At 40.3% G+C, this 15,595-nt stretch overlaps 1 protein-coding gene across 2 annotated transcripts in view; it reads left to right on the plus strand.

Annotated features, from left to right (window-relative positions):
- Window positions 1-5,179: 5,179 nt before the first annotated feature.
- Window positions 5,180-15,595, plus strand: part of Plgrkt (plasminogen receptor with a C-terminal lysine) — a 53,181-nt gene continuing 42,765 nt past the window's right edge. The window contains exons 1-3 of one of the 2 annotated variants that reach the window (XM_004838243.3): window positions 5,180-5,308; window positions 6,312-6,427; window positions 8,410-8,496. In XM_004838243.3, the coding sequence (XP_004838300.1) occupies window positions 8,416-8,496 (81 nt within the window). In that variant the 5' untranslated portion in view covers window positions 5,180-5,308; window positions 6,312-6,427; window positions 8,410-8,415. The remainder of the gene's footprint in view (window positions 5,309-6,311; window positions 6,428-8,409; window positions 8,497-15,595) is intronic. The other variant, XM_004838244.3, reaches the window with a different exon arrangement.

Genomic DNA, 15,595 nt, shown 5'->3' on the forward strand with positions numbered 1-15,595 from the left:
CAGTTAGATCTTTTTAATACTGCTAATGTGAATGTAAAATGATAAACCCATTTTGGAAAACAATATTGTATTACTGTTAAGAACCAACAGTTCTGTTCTTAAGTGTTTACTTAAGGGAATGAAAACACATGTTCACAATAGATTTGTACATACAAGTTGACTATCCCATATCTGAAATTCTTGGGAACAGAAGTGTTTCAGATTTTGGTTTGAAATCCACTTGATCTGCAAAGAGGATAGCTACTCCTGCTTTTTTTCGGGTTCCTGTCACATGGAGTATTGTTTTCCACCCTTCAACTTTCAGTCTATGAGTTTCTTTTTGTATTAAGTGTGTTTCTTGTATGCAGCATATTGTTGGATCTTGCTTCTTGACCCATTCTCCCAGTCTATTTCTTTTGAATGGTGAATTGAGACCATTAACATTGATGGTTCTAACTGATACGTATTGACTTATCATTGTCATGACTTTTTCTTTTTGTTAGATTCTCCCCCTTTGCATTTAATTTCTTGCTGTGCTCAACAGATTCATTCTGCTGGGCTTCCTGGGGTTGTGATCCACGTTGTCTTTTCCTAGGACATTGTCTAAAATTTTTTGGAGTGCTGGTTTGGTATTCATGAAGTTTCTAAGGTCCTCTTTGTCATGACAGTATCTTATTTCTCCATCAATTTTGAAACATAGTTTTGCAGGGTACATCAATCTGGGTTGGAGGCTGTTTTGCTTTAGGGCTTGGAATATGTCACTCCAAGCTCTTCTTGCCTTGAGGGTTTCCATTGAGAAATCTGCTGTGATTTGATGGGCTTTCCTTTGTATGTGATTTGTTTCTTTTCTCTAACTGCTTGTAGAATTTTGTTCTTTTGTTGAGTTTCTGGAATCCTAACTATTATATGCCTATGTGTAGATTTTTTTTGATCAAGGCTAGTTGGTGTCCTATATGTCTCACTTATCTGTATGTCAAGTTCTTTTCTCCTGCTTGGGAAGTTTTCTGCCATCACTTCTATGAACAGTTTTTTCAAGTCATCTGCACTCTCTCCTGTTTTTTCATTGACTCCAATCAGTCTTATGTTATTCTTTGCATCATCTAGCAGCTGCTGGATTGATTTCTCGTGGTCCCTTACAATTTTAAGGGAATTTTTCTTTTCCTGGTCACTAATTCCAATCTTATCTTCTATTTGAAATTCTGTCCTCACATTGGCTCATTCTGATGTGTAGACTTTCAATGGAGTTTTTAATCTCCTGGAAATCTGTTTGCATCTGTTTTATGGATTCCATTTGTTTCCTATGTTGGGATTCCATCATATTCCTCAGCTCCTCTCTAGATTTATTAATCATGTCTTGCACTATGGGCACAATCTCTGCTGTTATCTGAGAAATTATTTCTGATTTCAGTTTTTCCAGATCCTCTTTTGTTGCCCATTCAGGGAATCCAGGTGGATGAGTATCAGAGTGTTCCATCTCGTTTCCCTTTGGGGTTGCTGTAGATGATCTGGAAGTCTGGTTTTGAAACTTGTTTATGTGTCTTCTCATTTCAATGTATGTGTGTGTGTGTGTGTGTGTGTGTGTGTGTGTGTGTGTGTGTGCTTACCTCCTCTGCACTGGGAGCAGTGCTATGGTGGCCTGGGAGCCTCTTCCTGGGCACTGGGAGTGGCTCACTTCCTCTGCAAAAAATTTTAAACAATATCCCAGGAAAAGACAATGAGGGTCACAACCCCAGGAATCCCAGAAGAATGAATCCATCAGGCATGAGAAGAAATTAAATGCAAAGGGGGAGAATCCAACAAAAAGAAAAAGTCATGACAAGGATAATCAGTCAATACATACCAGTTATAATCATCAATGTTAATGGTCTAAATTCACCAATCAAAAGAAATAGAATGGCAGAATGGGTTAAGAAGCAAGATTCAACAATATGCTACATACAAGACATACTTTATTCAAAAACAAACTCATAGGCTGAAAGTTAAAGTGTGGAAAACAATACTCCATGTGACAGGAACCTGAAAAAAGGCAAGAGTACCTATCCTCTTTGCAGATCAAGTGAATTTCAAACCAATACTGATTAAGAGAGACAAAGAAGGACACTACATTCTTGTAAAGGGAACAATCCAAGTGGAAGAGATGGCAATCATAAATATATATGCACCAAATACTAGTGCACCCAACTATATAAAACAAATACTAATGGACATGAAAAATCAAATAAGAACTAAGACAATAGTAGTGGGGGACCTTAATACCACACTGTCACGAATACATCAACTAGACAGAAAATAAACAACAAAATACTAGAACTCAATCAAGCTCTTGAACAAATGAACTTAACAGATGTTTACAGAGTGTTCCACCGCACAAAATGAGAACACACATTCTTTTCGGTTGCACAGGGTTTGTTCTCCAAAATAGACCACATAATTGCTCAAAGACATGCTTAAGTAAGTGCAAAAGAATTGAAGTTATCCCCTGTGCATTGTCAGACCATAGTGCAATTACACTGGAGATCAATAGCAAAAAACCCCCCTCAAGAATTGCATAAACACATGAAAATTGAACAACACACTTCTGAATAACCAATGGGTCACACAGGAAATTAAAGAAATCAGACAGTTTCTACAATTAAATGACGATGTCAATACAACATATTGGAATCTATGGGACACAATTAAAGCAGACATATAAGGGAAATTCATAACAGTGAATAGTCATATTAGGAAAACAGAGCAAGCTCAAATAAACAACCTGATGCTGAACCTCAAGCTTCTAGAAAAAGAAGAGCAGGTCAAACCCAAAGCTCATAGAAGGGAGGAAATTATAAAGATCAGAGCAGAAATCAATGCCATGGACTACACACACCCATCACCTGTGAGCACATGAGACTTTGAGGGCCCATCTAGATATAAATCATAACACCTCACCACTCCAAGTAAAAAAAAAATCTTTATCTACCAAGGTTCTGGTAGAGGGCAAGAAAAACATGAGTGAATTAATAGGAAACTATGATTATAAATTTTAACTCTGCAAGAAACTATGGAAGCAAGAACTATGGTAGTTCTGCATATAAAATGTGAATTGATTATTTTTTTTCTTCCCTTTTTTGCCTCCTGATGGGTGTGTGATTCTGTATTATAGTATGTGATACTGGGATTAAGGGTGTATGACAACTAAATTGGTTTAGCACAGATATGGATGTGGATAATGGAAGTCCATGCTGGGTGTCGGTGGCACCAACCAAAAGGCTTGTAGCCTGGATGGGACAAAAGGGAAATGGAGGCTTTCTGATGTTGCTTTCTGCTTCCTGCTTGCTTTGTCATGGAGTGCTTTTCCTCTGCAATGCCCTCTGCCATGCCACGCTGACTTGGAGCAAGCCGACTATTGACTGAAACCTCTACAAACTATGAGCCAAATAAATCATTTCTCCTTTAAATTGTGGGTGCCAAGTACTGTGTCTCAGCAATGAGAAAAGTAACTAAGATATGATGCAGCACTAATTTAATTTAATTTGGGATCTGAAATTTAAGTAGTCTAGATTTTACTGAGTTACCTAATGATCATTATTAATAGGTACCCAGTGAATCTCTGGGTATCACACATAGTTCTCCTTGCCCTCACTGTATGGATGCAACCCAGTATACTTTTGGTAATTGGGGAGAATCATCTCAATTTCATCACTATTAGAACCAAAATGATTGAATGGCAATTTTAGCTTCCAGTTCAGTAGAACCATGCTGGGCCTGCCAGAGGAACCATTTCTTCCTTTTGAACTAAGACTTCCACACATGATAAACTCAAAGTCATAGAAATTATGTACTGAATACGTTCTATTATTCTCTCAAGACATTGTGCCTATGAGACTGACCACTGCATCTACTTTGGTCCCTTTTCTTCTGCTTCCAGCTGACTCCAGCCAATGGAAGACCCCAGCAGTATATCAGAGTATGGGAGGAAAGAGAGGTGGATATTTCTGCTTCACTCTGTCTTTGCTTTGGGCTGAAGTCCTGGCAGTGACTATACATATAGAATCTCACCCAGCTCTGCCAAATGCTGGCATTGACCATTTTCCTCTACTGAACAACATGGCTCTTTGTGCATACTGGCTCCTACAACCACAGCTACAGTTTAGTAACTGCTTCTTCTTCCTTGTCTCTACAGCCTAGAGTTAGTAGCAGCTCCCATTGTTTTGATTAGTACTGTTAATCAAATACTATATGCCAGACACTGGGCTAAGTGTCTAAATATATTATCTCACTTAGACCCCACAGCCCAAAAAATTAAATGGCTTTTGTCCTTTTGTAGAGGAGATAAAGTGACAGGGTGATACTAATAGAGCTGGAAATTGAATCTAAGTGTTTATGATAGTTGATGTACTCAAACGCTACACCATGACTTCATACTCTACTCCGTACTTCATGGACCAGTCCTTGATCTGCCTTAAAACAGTCCAGCTCCATATAGCTTTGGTTCTGGAAACACACCTGCTCCCACAGTTGGAAATGCGGATGCGGTTGCAATTTCTCCATTCAGCCATTCAACAAAAATTGTTTGGAATATGGGATGTAAGGTCCAGGATACTGAGGACTGTGGCTGAGGGCAAGACAAGCCTAGGTAGTTAGTGCAGTGCTCATTCACATGCTGAGCTTGAAAGAAGTTAGAAATATTTTCCACTGACATGGTGGTGGTCAGCCACATGGAGGTAGGAACCTCTCCTATGGATCTCCTCAAGGCCAGAGAATGGTGAAGTTCATGCCATTCTCCCAAGCCATTTGGTGATAAAGGACAGAATGCAATAGTTCCTCAAGTATTCTCTCAGTGAGGTTGGGAAGGACTCTCAGTTTACTCAAGATAGAAATTGCTGGCAGGAGTGAAAAGAAATGGGCATTCCTCAGTGTCCAGGGTCTACTCAAAAGAGAATTAATAATTCTGGTCAACTCTGTTCTTTGTTTCCTGTCTTACCTTTTTGCCACTTTACTGGGGGCAGTTTTATGGCAGAGAAGGCAAAAGTGTTTAGTTATTTCCATTCTGCCTCACCTCAAATTCGCCTCCCTGAGTCCTTGCAGTTTTGAATTTGCTGCTTTGATCTGCCCCTCCTACCATAGGGCGCCTGGACGCGGAGGACACGAGGCCTCTATTGGAGAGTCAGGGTCTTTAAGGCAGCTGACAGCCGCGCTGATTGGCTGACAATTGTAACAACTGTCGTGCCAGCCAATCCGGAGGCTCTGCGGGAAAGGCCGGGTCTTTGTGGTAATCCCAGGGTGCCCGGGGTTTGGAGGCCTCGGCAGCGATCGCTAAATTCTGGAGTCCTTGTCGCACTGCTGGGTGAGTAAGCGCCCGTGGCCTGGCGGGTGGGGACTGAGGGTGTCCACCGCTGACGCCGGCGCGAGACCTTGAGCCGGGCTCTGGAGGCCCGGTCCTATGGCCCCTGGTGCTGGTAGGCGTTGTCAGACTCGTTTCCAAAGAGCCAGTTCTGGCAACAGGGACTCGTGGTCTCCGTATAGTTATCACTGCTATCACGCAGTTGGGAAAAGTCGACCCATCAAAAATCAGCACCCCACTAGGGGGAACACCCAAATTACAGTAACTGGGTCCACAGTGACGGTGTGGGGATAATTATGGAAAATCTCCCAGAAGCCTGTGCAGGAGGAAATAGCCACAAAGGATTATTGGACATGATTGTGATTAGGCAATCAAACATAAATTCAAGTAACGTGTTATTTGATCGGGGAAATAAGTCACTGCAGGAGTTTGGATGACGAAAGTCATGAAACCAATCAAGCCACCCCCCGCCCCCCACACACACCCAGGTTCCCAGGAGTGTCTGGAAATTGTAGGACCAACTCTTCTGAGAAATACACCTTCCCATAGTAATCTGTAGCAAAGCTGAGGCAGAGCTGCATCATTCCAGACCTCTTCCAAGGTCTTACAAGCAAACAAAGGAAAAATGAAGGTAGAACACACATAAATCAGCATTCTCAGCCCTCTGAGACACACTGATTTCTTAAATTGTATAGATAGCAACACATTTGTTATCTGTGCTATATATATATATATATGTATATACATATATATATGATGTGTTGAATTTTTGACAGATTTGCCTTGCACAAATGAGTGAAATCAGTTACTCCTACTGAAAAGTCACTCTTGCTTGTTTTCTGATAAATATTTTGTGCATGGAAGAAAGTTGAGAGTTCTGAACACCCTAAAGAATAATCCCAGGTTTTGGAAAATGGCTTTGTTAAGGTTAGGAAAGGAGAAGAAGTTGAAAATACTGAACTCCACCAAGGGTAAAGTTTACAAGGTGTGGTATACTCATTTTCAGGTGAGGTCTTCCACAGGGAAGTTTTTCCTGCTTCACTTTCACCTTTAACCCTTACACCAGGGAGTGTCCCCTAACACATCCAAACTACAGTTCAAGAGAGCAAGGCCCAGAAAAAGGTAAGTCTAGATTTTAACTTTCCAGTGTTTCTCTTCTGTAGATAATTGACATGAGGACTATCCTTGAGGGGTGGTCTCACCACTTGACAAACAGGAGCCTCTAAGGGATACAGATCTTTGATACATAGGTTGTGTTCTTGGAGACAAGAGGACAGTTTTTTTCCCCTTTATAAACATTTGCAGCAGATACAAAGAATTCAATCATACACTCTTATATGTAAAAGACAAACAAGGAATGGCAAGTTAAAGTGTTTCTTGTGCTGTATCACTTCTGTTCTGTGCAAATATTTTTGAAAAGTAGACACTATGGAGATTGTCAAGATGGATAATATATTGCTCCTCCCTTCAGGCAAGTTCTGGTCTGCTGTTGGGAGAGAATTCACATAGGGCTGTCTAAACTTGGAGAAAGGAGGGAACTGCTAGATCTTCCCACCTTAAGTGGTAGGACACATTGCCTCTGGTCACAGAGTAGTCACATGGGACAGAGGCAGAGGGGGAAGGAAACCTCATGACCATCTAGGTCTATTCAGGGCTCTACCTCTTCTCCCCAGTAAGCAGTCTGGCCCCCTGTGACCAGCTTTGAAGCTGACTCTGATGCAGAGGCCCCTGTAATTCCAGGATTTGTCCTTGACCAGAATACAGGGAGGCCACCTACAGCTCCCATTTCTCTGATTAGCCAGAACCCAGGATTTCCTGATGGAAAGGATATAGGTAAAAGGAGCTCTCTGGGCTTCCCACAGATCACTTGTTTTGACTATAAGGCATAAAGACTAGCCACTCTAATGTGACATTCCACAACCCTATTCAACAGCCTACTAAAGTGAAAGATATCAGTAACATTGTTGAGGGAGGTGGAGAGAAGTTGTGACTTTTCCCTATGTTTTGCAGTCTTATGAAAGTAAAATTGAGAAATAAATATTTCCTGTACTGACCCAATTGGGTAGAATAAAACTTGAAGTTTTGGCCCACCTAGAGTTGATAGTCCACTTAAGTACTTCCTGGGTAAGATGATAAGATAGACAATATAGAGGATCCATAACTTTCAGAATGGTTCAGCTTATGACTTTTCTGCCTTTATGATGGTGCAAATGCAATATGTATTCAATAGAAACCATAGTTTGAATTTTGATCTTTTCCTGGGCTAGAAATACAGAACAGAAGTTCCATTTTTCACTTTCAGAACAGTATTCAATAAATTACATGAGATATTCATTTTATTTTGAAAGGGGATTTGTGTGAGATGAGTATATCCAAATGTAGGCTAAATGTTCTGATTATGTTGAAGGTAAGCTAAGCTATGATGTTCAGTAAGTTAAGTGTATAAACTTAACACTATTTCCAGTTTAGGGTAAGTTTATTAGAATGTTACCTCCATTGTAAGTAGAGAACCAAGTATACAATACAGTCATTTGTAAAAGTACATTTCCAAGGACGTTTAAGTATCCGTATGTCTTTTCCATTTTGAGAATTTCAGCAGGTGAAGCTGAAAGAGGATGGCTTAGGAATGTCAGCAAGGAGTGGACAAAAATAAGTGGCATACAGAAAAGGGATGGGGTCACAATATGACTGTGGAAAGAAGACAGATCTACTGACCTGGAGACACATAAATCTTCTAAAACACAAATTCAAGGAGCACGGAGAAATCTGTTCACAAGATGCACAAGGCATCTTCCGAATCACCCCTCCTCATACAGCAAGTTTTATTGTCCACCTGTACAGAACAAAAGGATAGATGGTATCCATGCTGTTCTCCAGATTTATAGTAGGAAGAAAATTCATGAAACATGGATTCATACACTTATAGGCAGGGAGATGATCCAGTTCAATAAGCTGGTCTTAGCTGAGTAAATGATAGCCAGTCTGGTTAAGTATGCCTGAGGTAAGACAGCCAGTTAGAATCTACACTATGTTTCTACATGACATTTTTTTTTTCAAGGATGTACACAATATATTGTTTTAAATATTGCTTTTTTACATTTTAGGTCAAGATGGGGTTTATGTTTTCAAAATCTATGAATGAAAACATGAAAAATCAACAGGAGTTCATGCTTATAAATGCTCGACTCCAGGTATGTTTTTAAATAATTAAACTATTATGTTGTTGCCCTGGTTAAAGTTCTAGCACATGTTTTTTAGCAGCATGTTTTTTCATACCCCTTATGCCTACTCTCCCTACCCAAATGCTTTTGGGGCTCCACCCTCAAAGATGAGATGAAATCAATTGCTAATTATCTGGTGAATGGCCTTGTTTAAGTATCCAGTCCATATACTTGTGTCAAAATTTCCATACTTAAAGAAATAATGGTTTAGAGTATACTATGGACAGAATTATGTCCCTCAAGATATAGGTCCTTGTCTTAATTCCTAGGACCTGTGACTATGTTAAGAGTATGTTACCTTACATGGGAAAGGAGACTACAATGTGATCATTTAAGGAGTTTGAGATGGGGAGGTTATCCTGGATTATCCAGATGAACCCATTACAATTATAAGCGGTCTCTATATGGTAAAGAGAAAATGAGGGAGAGGGAGAGGAGGAAGAGGGAGTGGGGAGGAAGAGGGAGGGAGAGAGAGAGACAGAGAGAGAGAGAGAGAGAGAGAGATTGATTGATTGACTTGAAGATGTTGCACTTCTGGCTTTGAAGATAGAGTCAGTCAGGATATGAGCATAGGAATGCAAGCAGCCTTCAGAAGCTGGAAAAAGCAAGGGATCAGATTGTCTTCTGTAGCCTCCAGAGGGACACAGTCCTGCCAGTCCATTTTAGACATCTAAACTGAGAACTACAAGATAGTATATTTGTGTTATTTTAAGTCACTATATTCTCTATAATTTGTACATCAGCAATAGGAAACTAATATAGATCGTGAAAACTTAACATCGGGTTATACAATGGATGGATATAAAAGATCAAAACACAGTAGATTGTCAACATGCCTAATACGAGTTATCAAAACAGTATTCTAAAATATTGCAAGTCAAAATTAAGTGTTAAAAATTTGACCCAAATTGTTTTCCTGATTTCACATAAAGATGTCTGTGTTTCTGTGGTCCATTGTATTCCTGGGAGTAGAAGGTCCTACCATCAGGCAGTATAGCTCACATTTAAAAATGAGGCCTAAAGCCAGAATCCCTGGATGTGAATCCCAATTCCACTCCTGACTAACTGTATCATCTATACTTCAGTCTCCTGATCTGAACACTAGAGGTAATAGCATACTCTTCAGAGAGATATTTTAAGGAGTAATGCTGATACATATTATATAGAATAATGATTTCAGTCTTTACAAAAAATGCTTTTTACTCCATATTAGATGTTGCTGTTGTTACTGCTATTAAAGACTGATGAGAATGTCTTATGCAATATAAAGATTTCTTTGGGATAGTGGAACAATTGAAGAAATGGGCAACTGAATTACTGTAACAGAGTAAAGTGACTTAGGGGAGACCAAATATTAGGTATAGGAATCAGCCATGTATGTCAGATACTTAGAGAATCCTTGTCAAAGACTTTTAGAAATTATAGCCCCCATGGGGTTAGGATCTGTGAAGAATTGGAGATTTCACCCGGCTTGCAAGCTGACAAGTTAGTCTGTTACAGAGGACCAGAGGTACCTATATACCAGACACAGGACATTATTACTCAGAACAAGCAGCGTGATGCTAGTGTCAATTCTCCATGCTCCCCAAGACCTATAGAGGTGGCAAAGATGGGCATGGACTTAAATGGATGGGTGCTGTGCACTAAATGGATTTGTGTCACATTGGGGGAGCACAACTTCAAAAATCTATTACTTTTATAGTGAGCTATAGGCAAGGGAGGAGGGAGGGGAAGGAGAGAAGGATCTGCGTTACCTCATTCCTTCAGCTTGTTCACTGAAGCACAAGTAAAGAAGGGACCAAGTAAAGAGCAATTGGGTCTGGCTTTCTTGACCTACCCAGCAAAAACATGCAGAGACATTCAGGGTTCATGGTAATAACCTGATTGACCAGAGGCCTGAGAACTGTTTTGAGTTTTGTCCACTGATTCCAGTAACCAGGTTTTACATAGCTGGCACTGAGGTTGAATAGCTGCAATGGCCATCAGTTTTCATCTTAGCTGAACCAAAGGTAAACCAAGCCCAGGAATTTAGGGGAATATCTGTGAATCTGAGTCCTACTGAGCCAGTAGCCTTGTCTCATTGCGGGGGGGTGGGGGTGGTAGTTTTCCCCACAGCGTTGGTTACTACTCCTTTATGTAGAAACTAAAATGATATTCAGGAATGGCCAGCCAGCCTATTCTCAAGTACATTATTTTTATTTGAACAGGAAATTGGCCCTTCCATTGTAGTTGGCATGTCCTAGTTGTTGCACCACACAATAGGGATGTGAGGCCTGGGAATCACAAAGCCTCCATAGGGCAAGTCTTCATCTGTAGCAAGAGCTCAGCAGCATGTCAATAACTCCTTCCCTTTTTTGAAAAGGATGTGTTGTGGATTGAATTCTAGCCCCTCAAAATTCATATGTTGAAATCCTAAGCCCTGGTATCTCAGAAGTAACCTTATTTGGAGATAGGGCCTTTACAAAGGTAATCAAATTAAACGAGTCATTAGGGTGGACCCTAACGGGATATGAATGGTGGCATCCTGAGAGGAAATTTGGACAGAGAGACATGGAGATGGAGAGAATGCCCTCAGAATGTGGAGGTAGTCATTTACAAGCCAAGAAAAGAGGCCTGGAACAGATTTCCCTCATAACTTTGCAAGGAACCAACCTTAATTTTGGATTTCTAGTCTCCAGCTCAGAGACAATAAAGTTCTTTGCTTAAATGGGCCAGTTTGTGGTCCCTTGTTTTGACAGCCCTAACAAACATACAGGGAGAATTTGGTGCTCATGTCCAGCAGGTGGTGTTACTGTATTGAGCAAATAGCTTCCCTGAAGGTCAGCTGTGGTTTTCCCTTTCTCTCTGGGACTTTATAATGTTTCCATAAGACCCCTGGGAGGGGGTCAAGGAATTCATGAATGGGAAAGATCCTCTAGTCACTTTGAGTTTTACAATACAAGCGTGTAACACATCATTCCATTATGCATTTATATGCATGCAGAAGGTGGGATGAGGAGTGTGTGGACATACCTGAATATCCTGAATTGGTCCAAGTTTCCTCTAGTTTCCCTTCCTCGCTGAGAACTTTACTCAAACACTATCATTTGATGCAGATGCCTTTTTGTTGTTGTTGTTGTTCCAGGTCAGAACACAAACCAGAGTTTAACACAGTTTCTTTAGCGATTATATTATTGTTTCAGGGGATTATGCAGTCTCCCTGCTGGAGGAAGAATACAAAAGGTCAGGGAAGACTTTTTGTCCTTTGATTTCTTAACCCAGAATGACAGTGCTTCCTCTTCTTGTGCCCCTGCCCTCTGGACAGCATTGCTACTAGCCTTCACTAGTGCCACAACACTGCTCTGCAGTCCTTGGTAACCTGGGTCACTTTGGTGCTTAGGACATCCTCTCTCCATGGGACCAAGCAGACTTTGACACCTGCATCCAATAGAACCATAAAAGTTTGAGTCCTTCTCCAAAGTTCCCTAAGGCACCCACATTTCTTCCCTAAATAACCTGAAGTTGGGGAAGGATTCAAGGGCAAGAAGGAAAAGCATCTTGTAGTCAGTAAACCAGGCTTTGTATTTATTTTCAATTTCAAATGACCTCCTGCCACTGGGCTCAACAAATAAATTTCTAATGCTTTCAGTTTACCCAAAATCCTTTATATTCATTGCTGACACCATGTATTTCCACTTTAGGGACTCATTGATTCAGCAGCTACAGTCACATCGCATTGCCTTTGACTAAAATATGGGGCTTTTTGCCCTGTTGTTGTGATAACATTCTTCCCTTCTCCCACCCCAGAGAACATGCTATATGACCAAAGCACCATTTGAGCAACTGGTTTCAATCCTGTCTTTTGTTGCTGAACTTCACTTAATACATAGGACAATGAGGAACCCTGCTGCACCCTCCCACCCTCACCACCATCTACCTGATAGCATTTATTACCTAATCTTAGGGAGTTTTCTCATATCCTTTAACCAAACTGAGGGCCCTTGTCTTTTCTTTTCCAGAAAGCCATATCTCTAACATCATTTCTTCCTTGTGGCCCAAACTGTCAGGCCTTGCGAAGCATCTGGGCTTTTGCCCTAATTGTAAATAACAAGTTAGCTTGCTACTATTTCACAGATGCTGGCAGAAGACTTTATATCCACAGCACAGCAATCAGCACATGCGTGACTGCCATCAGTTTTCCATGTACTTCATGTCCCACAGCAGGGTGTAGGTGAGCCTAGTTAGATGCTGAGATGGATGCAGTGGGTTTATGACATAGCTGAGAAACACTGAGCTCATAGAACTACTACTTTTATTGTGCATGGCGAGTAAACCTGCTCTTTGACTAGGAGGAGATGCAGTTTCAAGGTTGTTGAACACAACTCTGGGAAAATGCCCATGTGTCATTGATTTTGTGGGTTCTTATACTTTCCATCAGAAGAATTAGACAGAGGCACAATAATATAGGAACAAGGCTTTTTATATTCTTATGCTCAAGTACAAGGGACAAAATTCATAGGGGACAGAAATCCCAGGCTGATTCAAACAAAAGGACAAGAAAGGGTAGTTTTATAGTGTTCCTAGGGTAGTCAGGGATCTAGTCTTTTGGTGTCATTGCAAGTAGAAATGGAATTTCAGTTGTACTTCATTATACCAGGCGTACCTCCACCATCTTCACCAAAAGGTATGTATTTTACTATGATAATGAAGCAAAAGTAACTGTAAGTTACTTTAGTGACTATTCTACAAAATGCTTTTGCCCCTCACCATTGGGAGGAAAACCCCTAGCATTTTTCTTTGTGTTTTTTTTTTTTGTTTGTTTGGTTGGTTTGGTACCGGGAATCGAATTTGAGAACTTGCGCTTACAAGGCAGGCACTGGAACCACTGAGCTAAATCCCCAGTCCCCTAGCATTGCTCTAAAGTAAGGTAAGTTGTTCTTCTGTCTTAGTAGGTTTGATTGGTAGCTAAGTTAACTGTTTTATTTTTCTTAGTCTCAGCTTCCTGGTATGCCAGCTGACCACATAGCCATTGAACATTAATCTGATTCCTTAGTCTCCCATCTCCTGGTGCTCCTAACTGACCCCATAGACCTGCAAGTGTTAGCGATAGTTGCTAAGAAATGGAATGAAGTGTTCATGGAATGAACAGCCAGGGCTGCATTTTTGGTTTACACAACAAAAATGTGCAGGAAAACTGAGGGGCCATGGGGGATTGATTTTCCCAACAAATGTGCTGGCTGACTAGTTTTTTCTTGTTGATCAGGAACTACTTTATTGTTTTTATTTTAATTTCAGGGAAGTGTGACTAAGAGAATGTAGATCAACACAGTTGAACCAGTCTTCCAACCCTGGAGCTACTTGAGCTCTGATCCTAAGTAGGTAGCCTGAGAGAAACATTCTCATTTGTACCAGTTTTGGAAGATCGAGTTGGTCTTTGCATGTTCCTTATTTTTAAATAATTAGTCTTCCAGCATCATTCTTGATGTTTAGAGCTGTTCTTTCATTTTTTTGAAGAAAATATCATGAAATATTTGATGCATAGAATATATTTATATCAAATGTAAATTTTGACGCATAATAAAGTGAACATCAACCAACTCACCACTAACTTTATGTATTATGGTATCACAATGCCCCTAAAGTTACCTCCTCCCTACTTATTTTTGAATTCAAACTGCCAAGGCTGGGCTGGGCTCAACCTCCTAGCCCAGAATTCCTGAGGACCAAGTAGGATCCTGCAAATGAGATGGAAGAGACCACTGAGACAGAGGATCGTATGTCTTTGTAGGATTTTCAAAGGAGGTTGAAAAAAACTCCTGACCAAAACATCATGCTTATTTAGCTTGTAACAACATACCTTCTGGTTAGTTTTCTTTTTTTTTTTTTGGTACTGGGGATTGAACTCGGGACCTTGCGGTTGCAAGGCAGGCACTGGAACCACTGACCAAAGTCCCTGGCCCTGGTTATTTTTCTATGTAATGGCACCTCAATGAAAAGGGTAAATAGAAGAAATGAAGTAAAATATTTTATTAAAGAAAAATCTAATAGCTAGAATCCTTATCTCAGTGGGTTTCATTTAGTTCTACCTGTTTTATTTTCTTTTTAGTAAAAACAAAATATCACAACTCAACAATTTCTTGTTATTGTTTTTTCTTTCATGGGAAAGGACTAAAATTAGAGCTTTAGCTACACATCTGATAGCACTGGGTAGGTTCTCAATCCTGGCTGTGCATTTGGTTCATGCAGGGGCTCTATGGCATTGCAGTCCTGCCCTATACCAGTTGGATCCCTTATGGTTGGGTGTGGGTGTTGTTACTTTAAGCTCTCCAGGGCATTGTAATACGTAGAATGGGTTGAGAAACTTTATCCTTTCATTCTTTTTCTGTGATGCCACACAATTGTAATTGGTGATTGGTAGTGATTCAATAAAATCTGTGTAGGAGATGGGACCAAATACGATTTTGCTTAATACTAAATTAATCATGAAATGAATCACTAAAGACAAGTCAACCAAAATCTATAAATCAAAAAAGTGTTTTTTTGAAGATGGGGGAGATTCATACTATTGGTCATAATGATATTTTCAAATCAGCAAGGTTCAATTTCCCAGTAGAAATTGCCTTCAGGCCTTTGTTACTGAGGATGATGGATAGAAGCTCCAGTCAGTAAACTATCACTCCTGTAAAAATGAATGTTTCCTTAAAGAGCCACTTTCTGGCAAATCTACACTAATTTTTTATCATTTGAATGGCTAGAAAAGCATTTTAATGCAATAGAATAAGATAGAAACTGGAAGCACAAGCAGAGAGAATGAGAACAGATTCCACAGGTCCATCCTATGCTACACTGTTATGTGGGCAAAGCAGTATAGTCAATGTGAAGATCAGTTGGGCAGTAAGTAAATATTTATTCATTGTTTGCCACGTTCAGGCAACAAACTGATGACTTAAAAATGAAACACATAATAGCTAGGCAGGGTGGCACATGCCTGTAATCCCAGCCTCTGAGTGAAGCAGGAGGATTGAAAGTTTAAACCCAGGTTGGGCAATTTAGTGATTTAGCAAGACCCTGTCTCAAAATTCACAAAACC

This window comes from Heterocephalus glaber, unplaced genomic scaffold, assembly GCF_053883595.1.
Source record: "Heterocephalus glaber isolate CG9 unplaced genomic scaffold, H.glaber_assembly_v1.0 deba00001481, whole genome shotgun sequence".
Lineage (NCBI taxonomy): Eukaryota > Metazoa > Chordata > Mammalia > Rodentia > Bathyergidae > Heterocephalus > Heterocephalus glaber.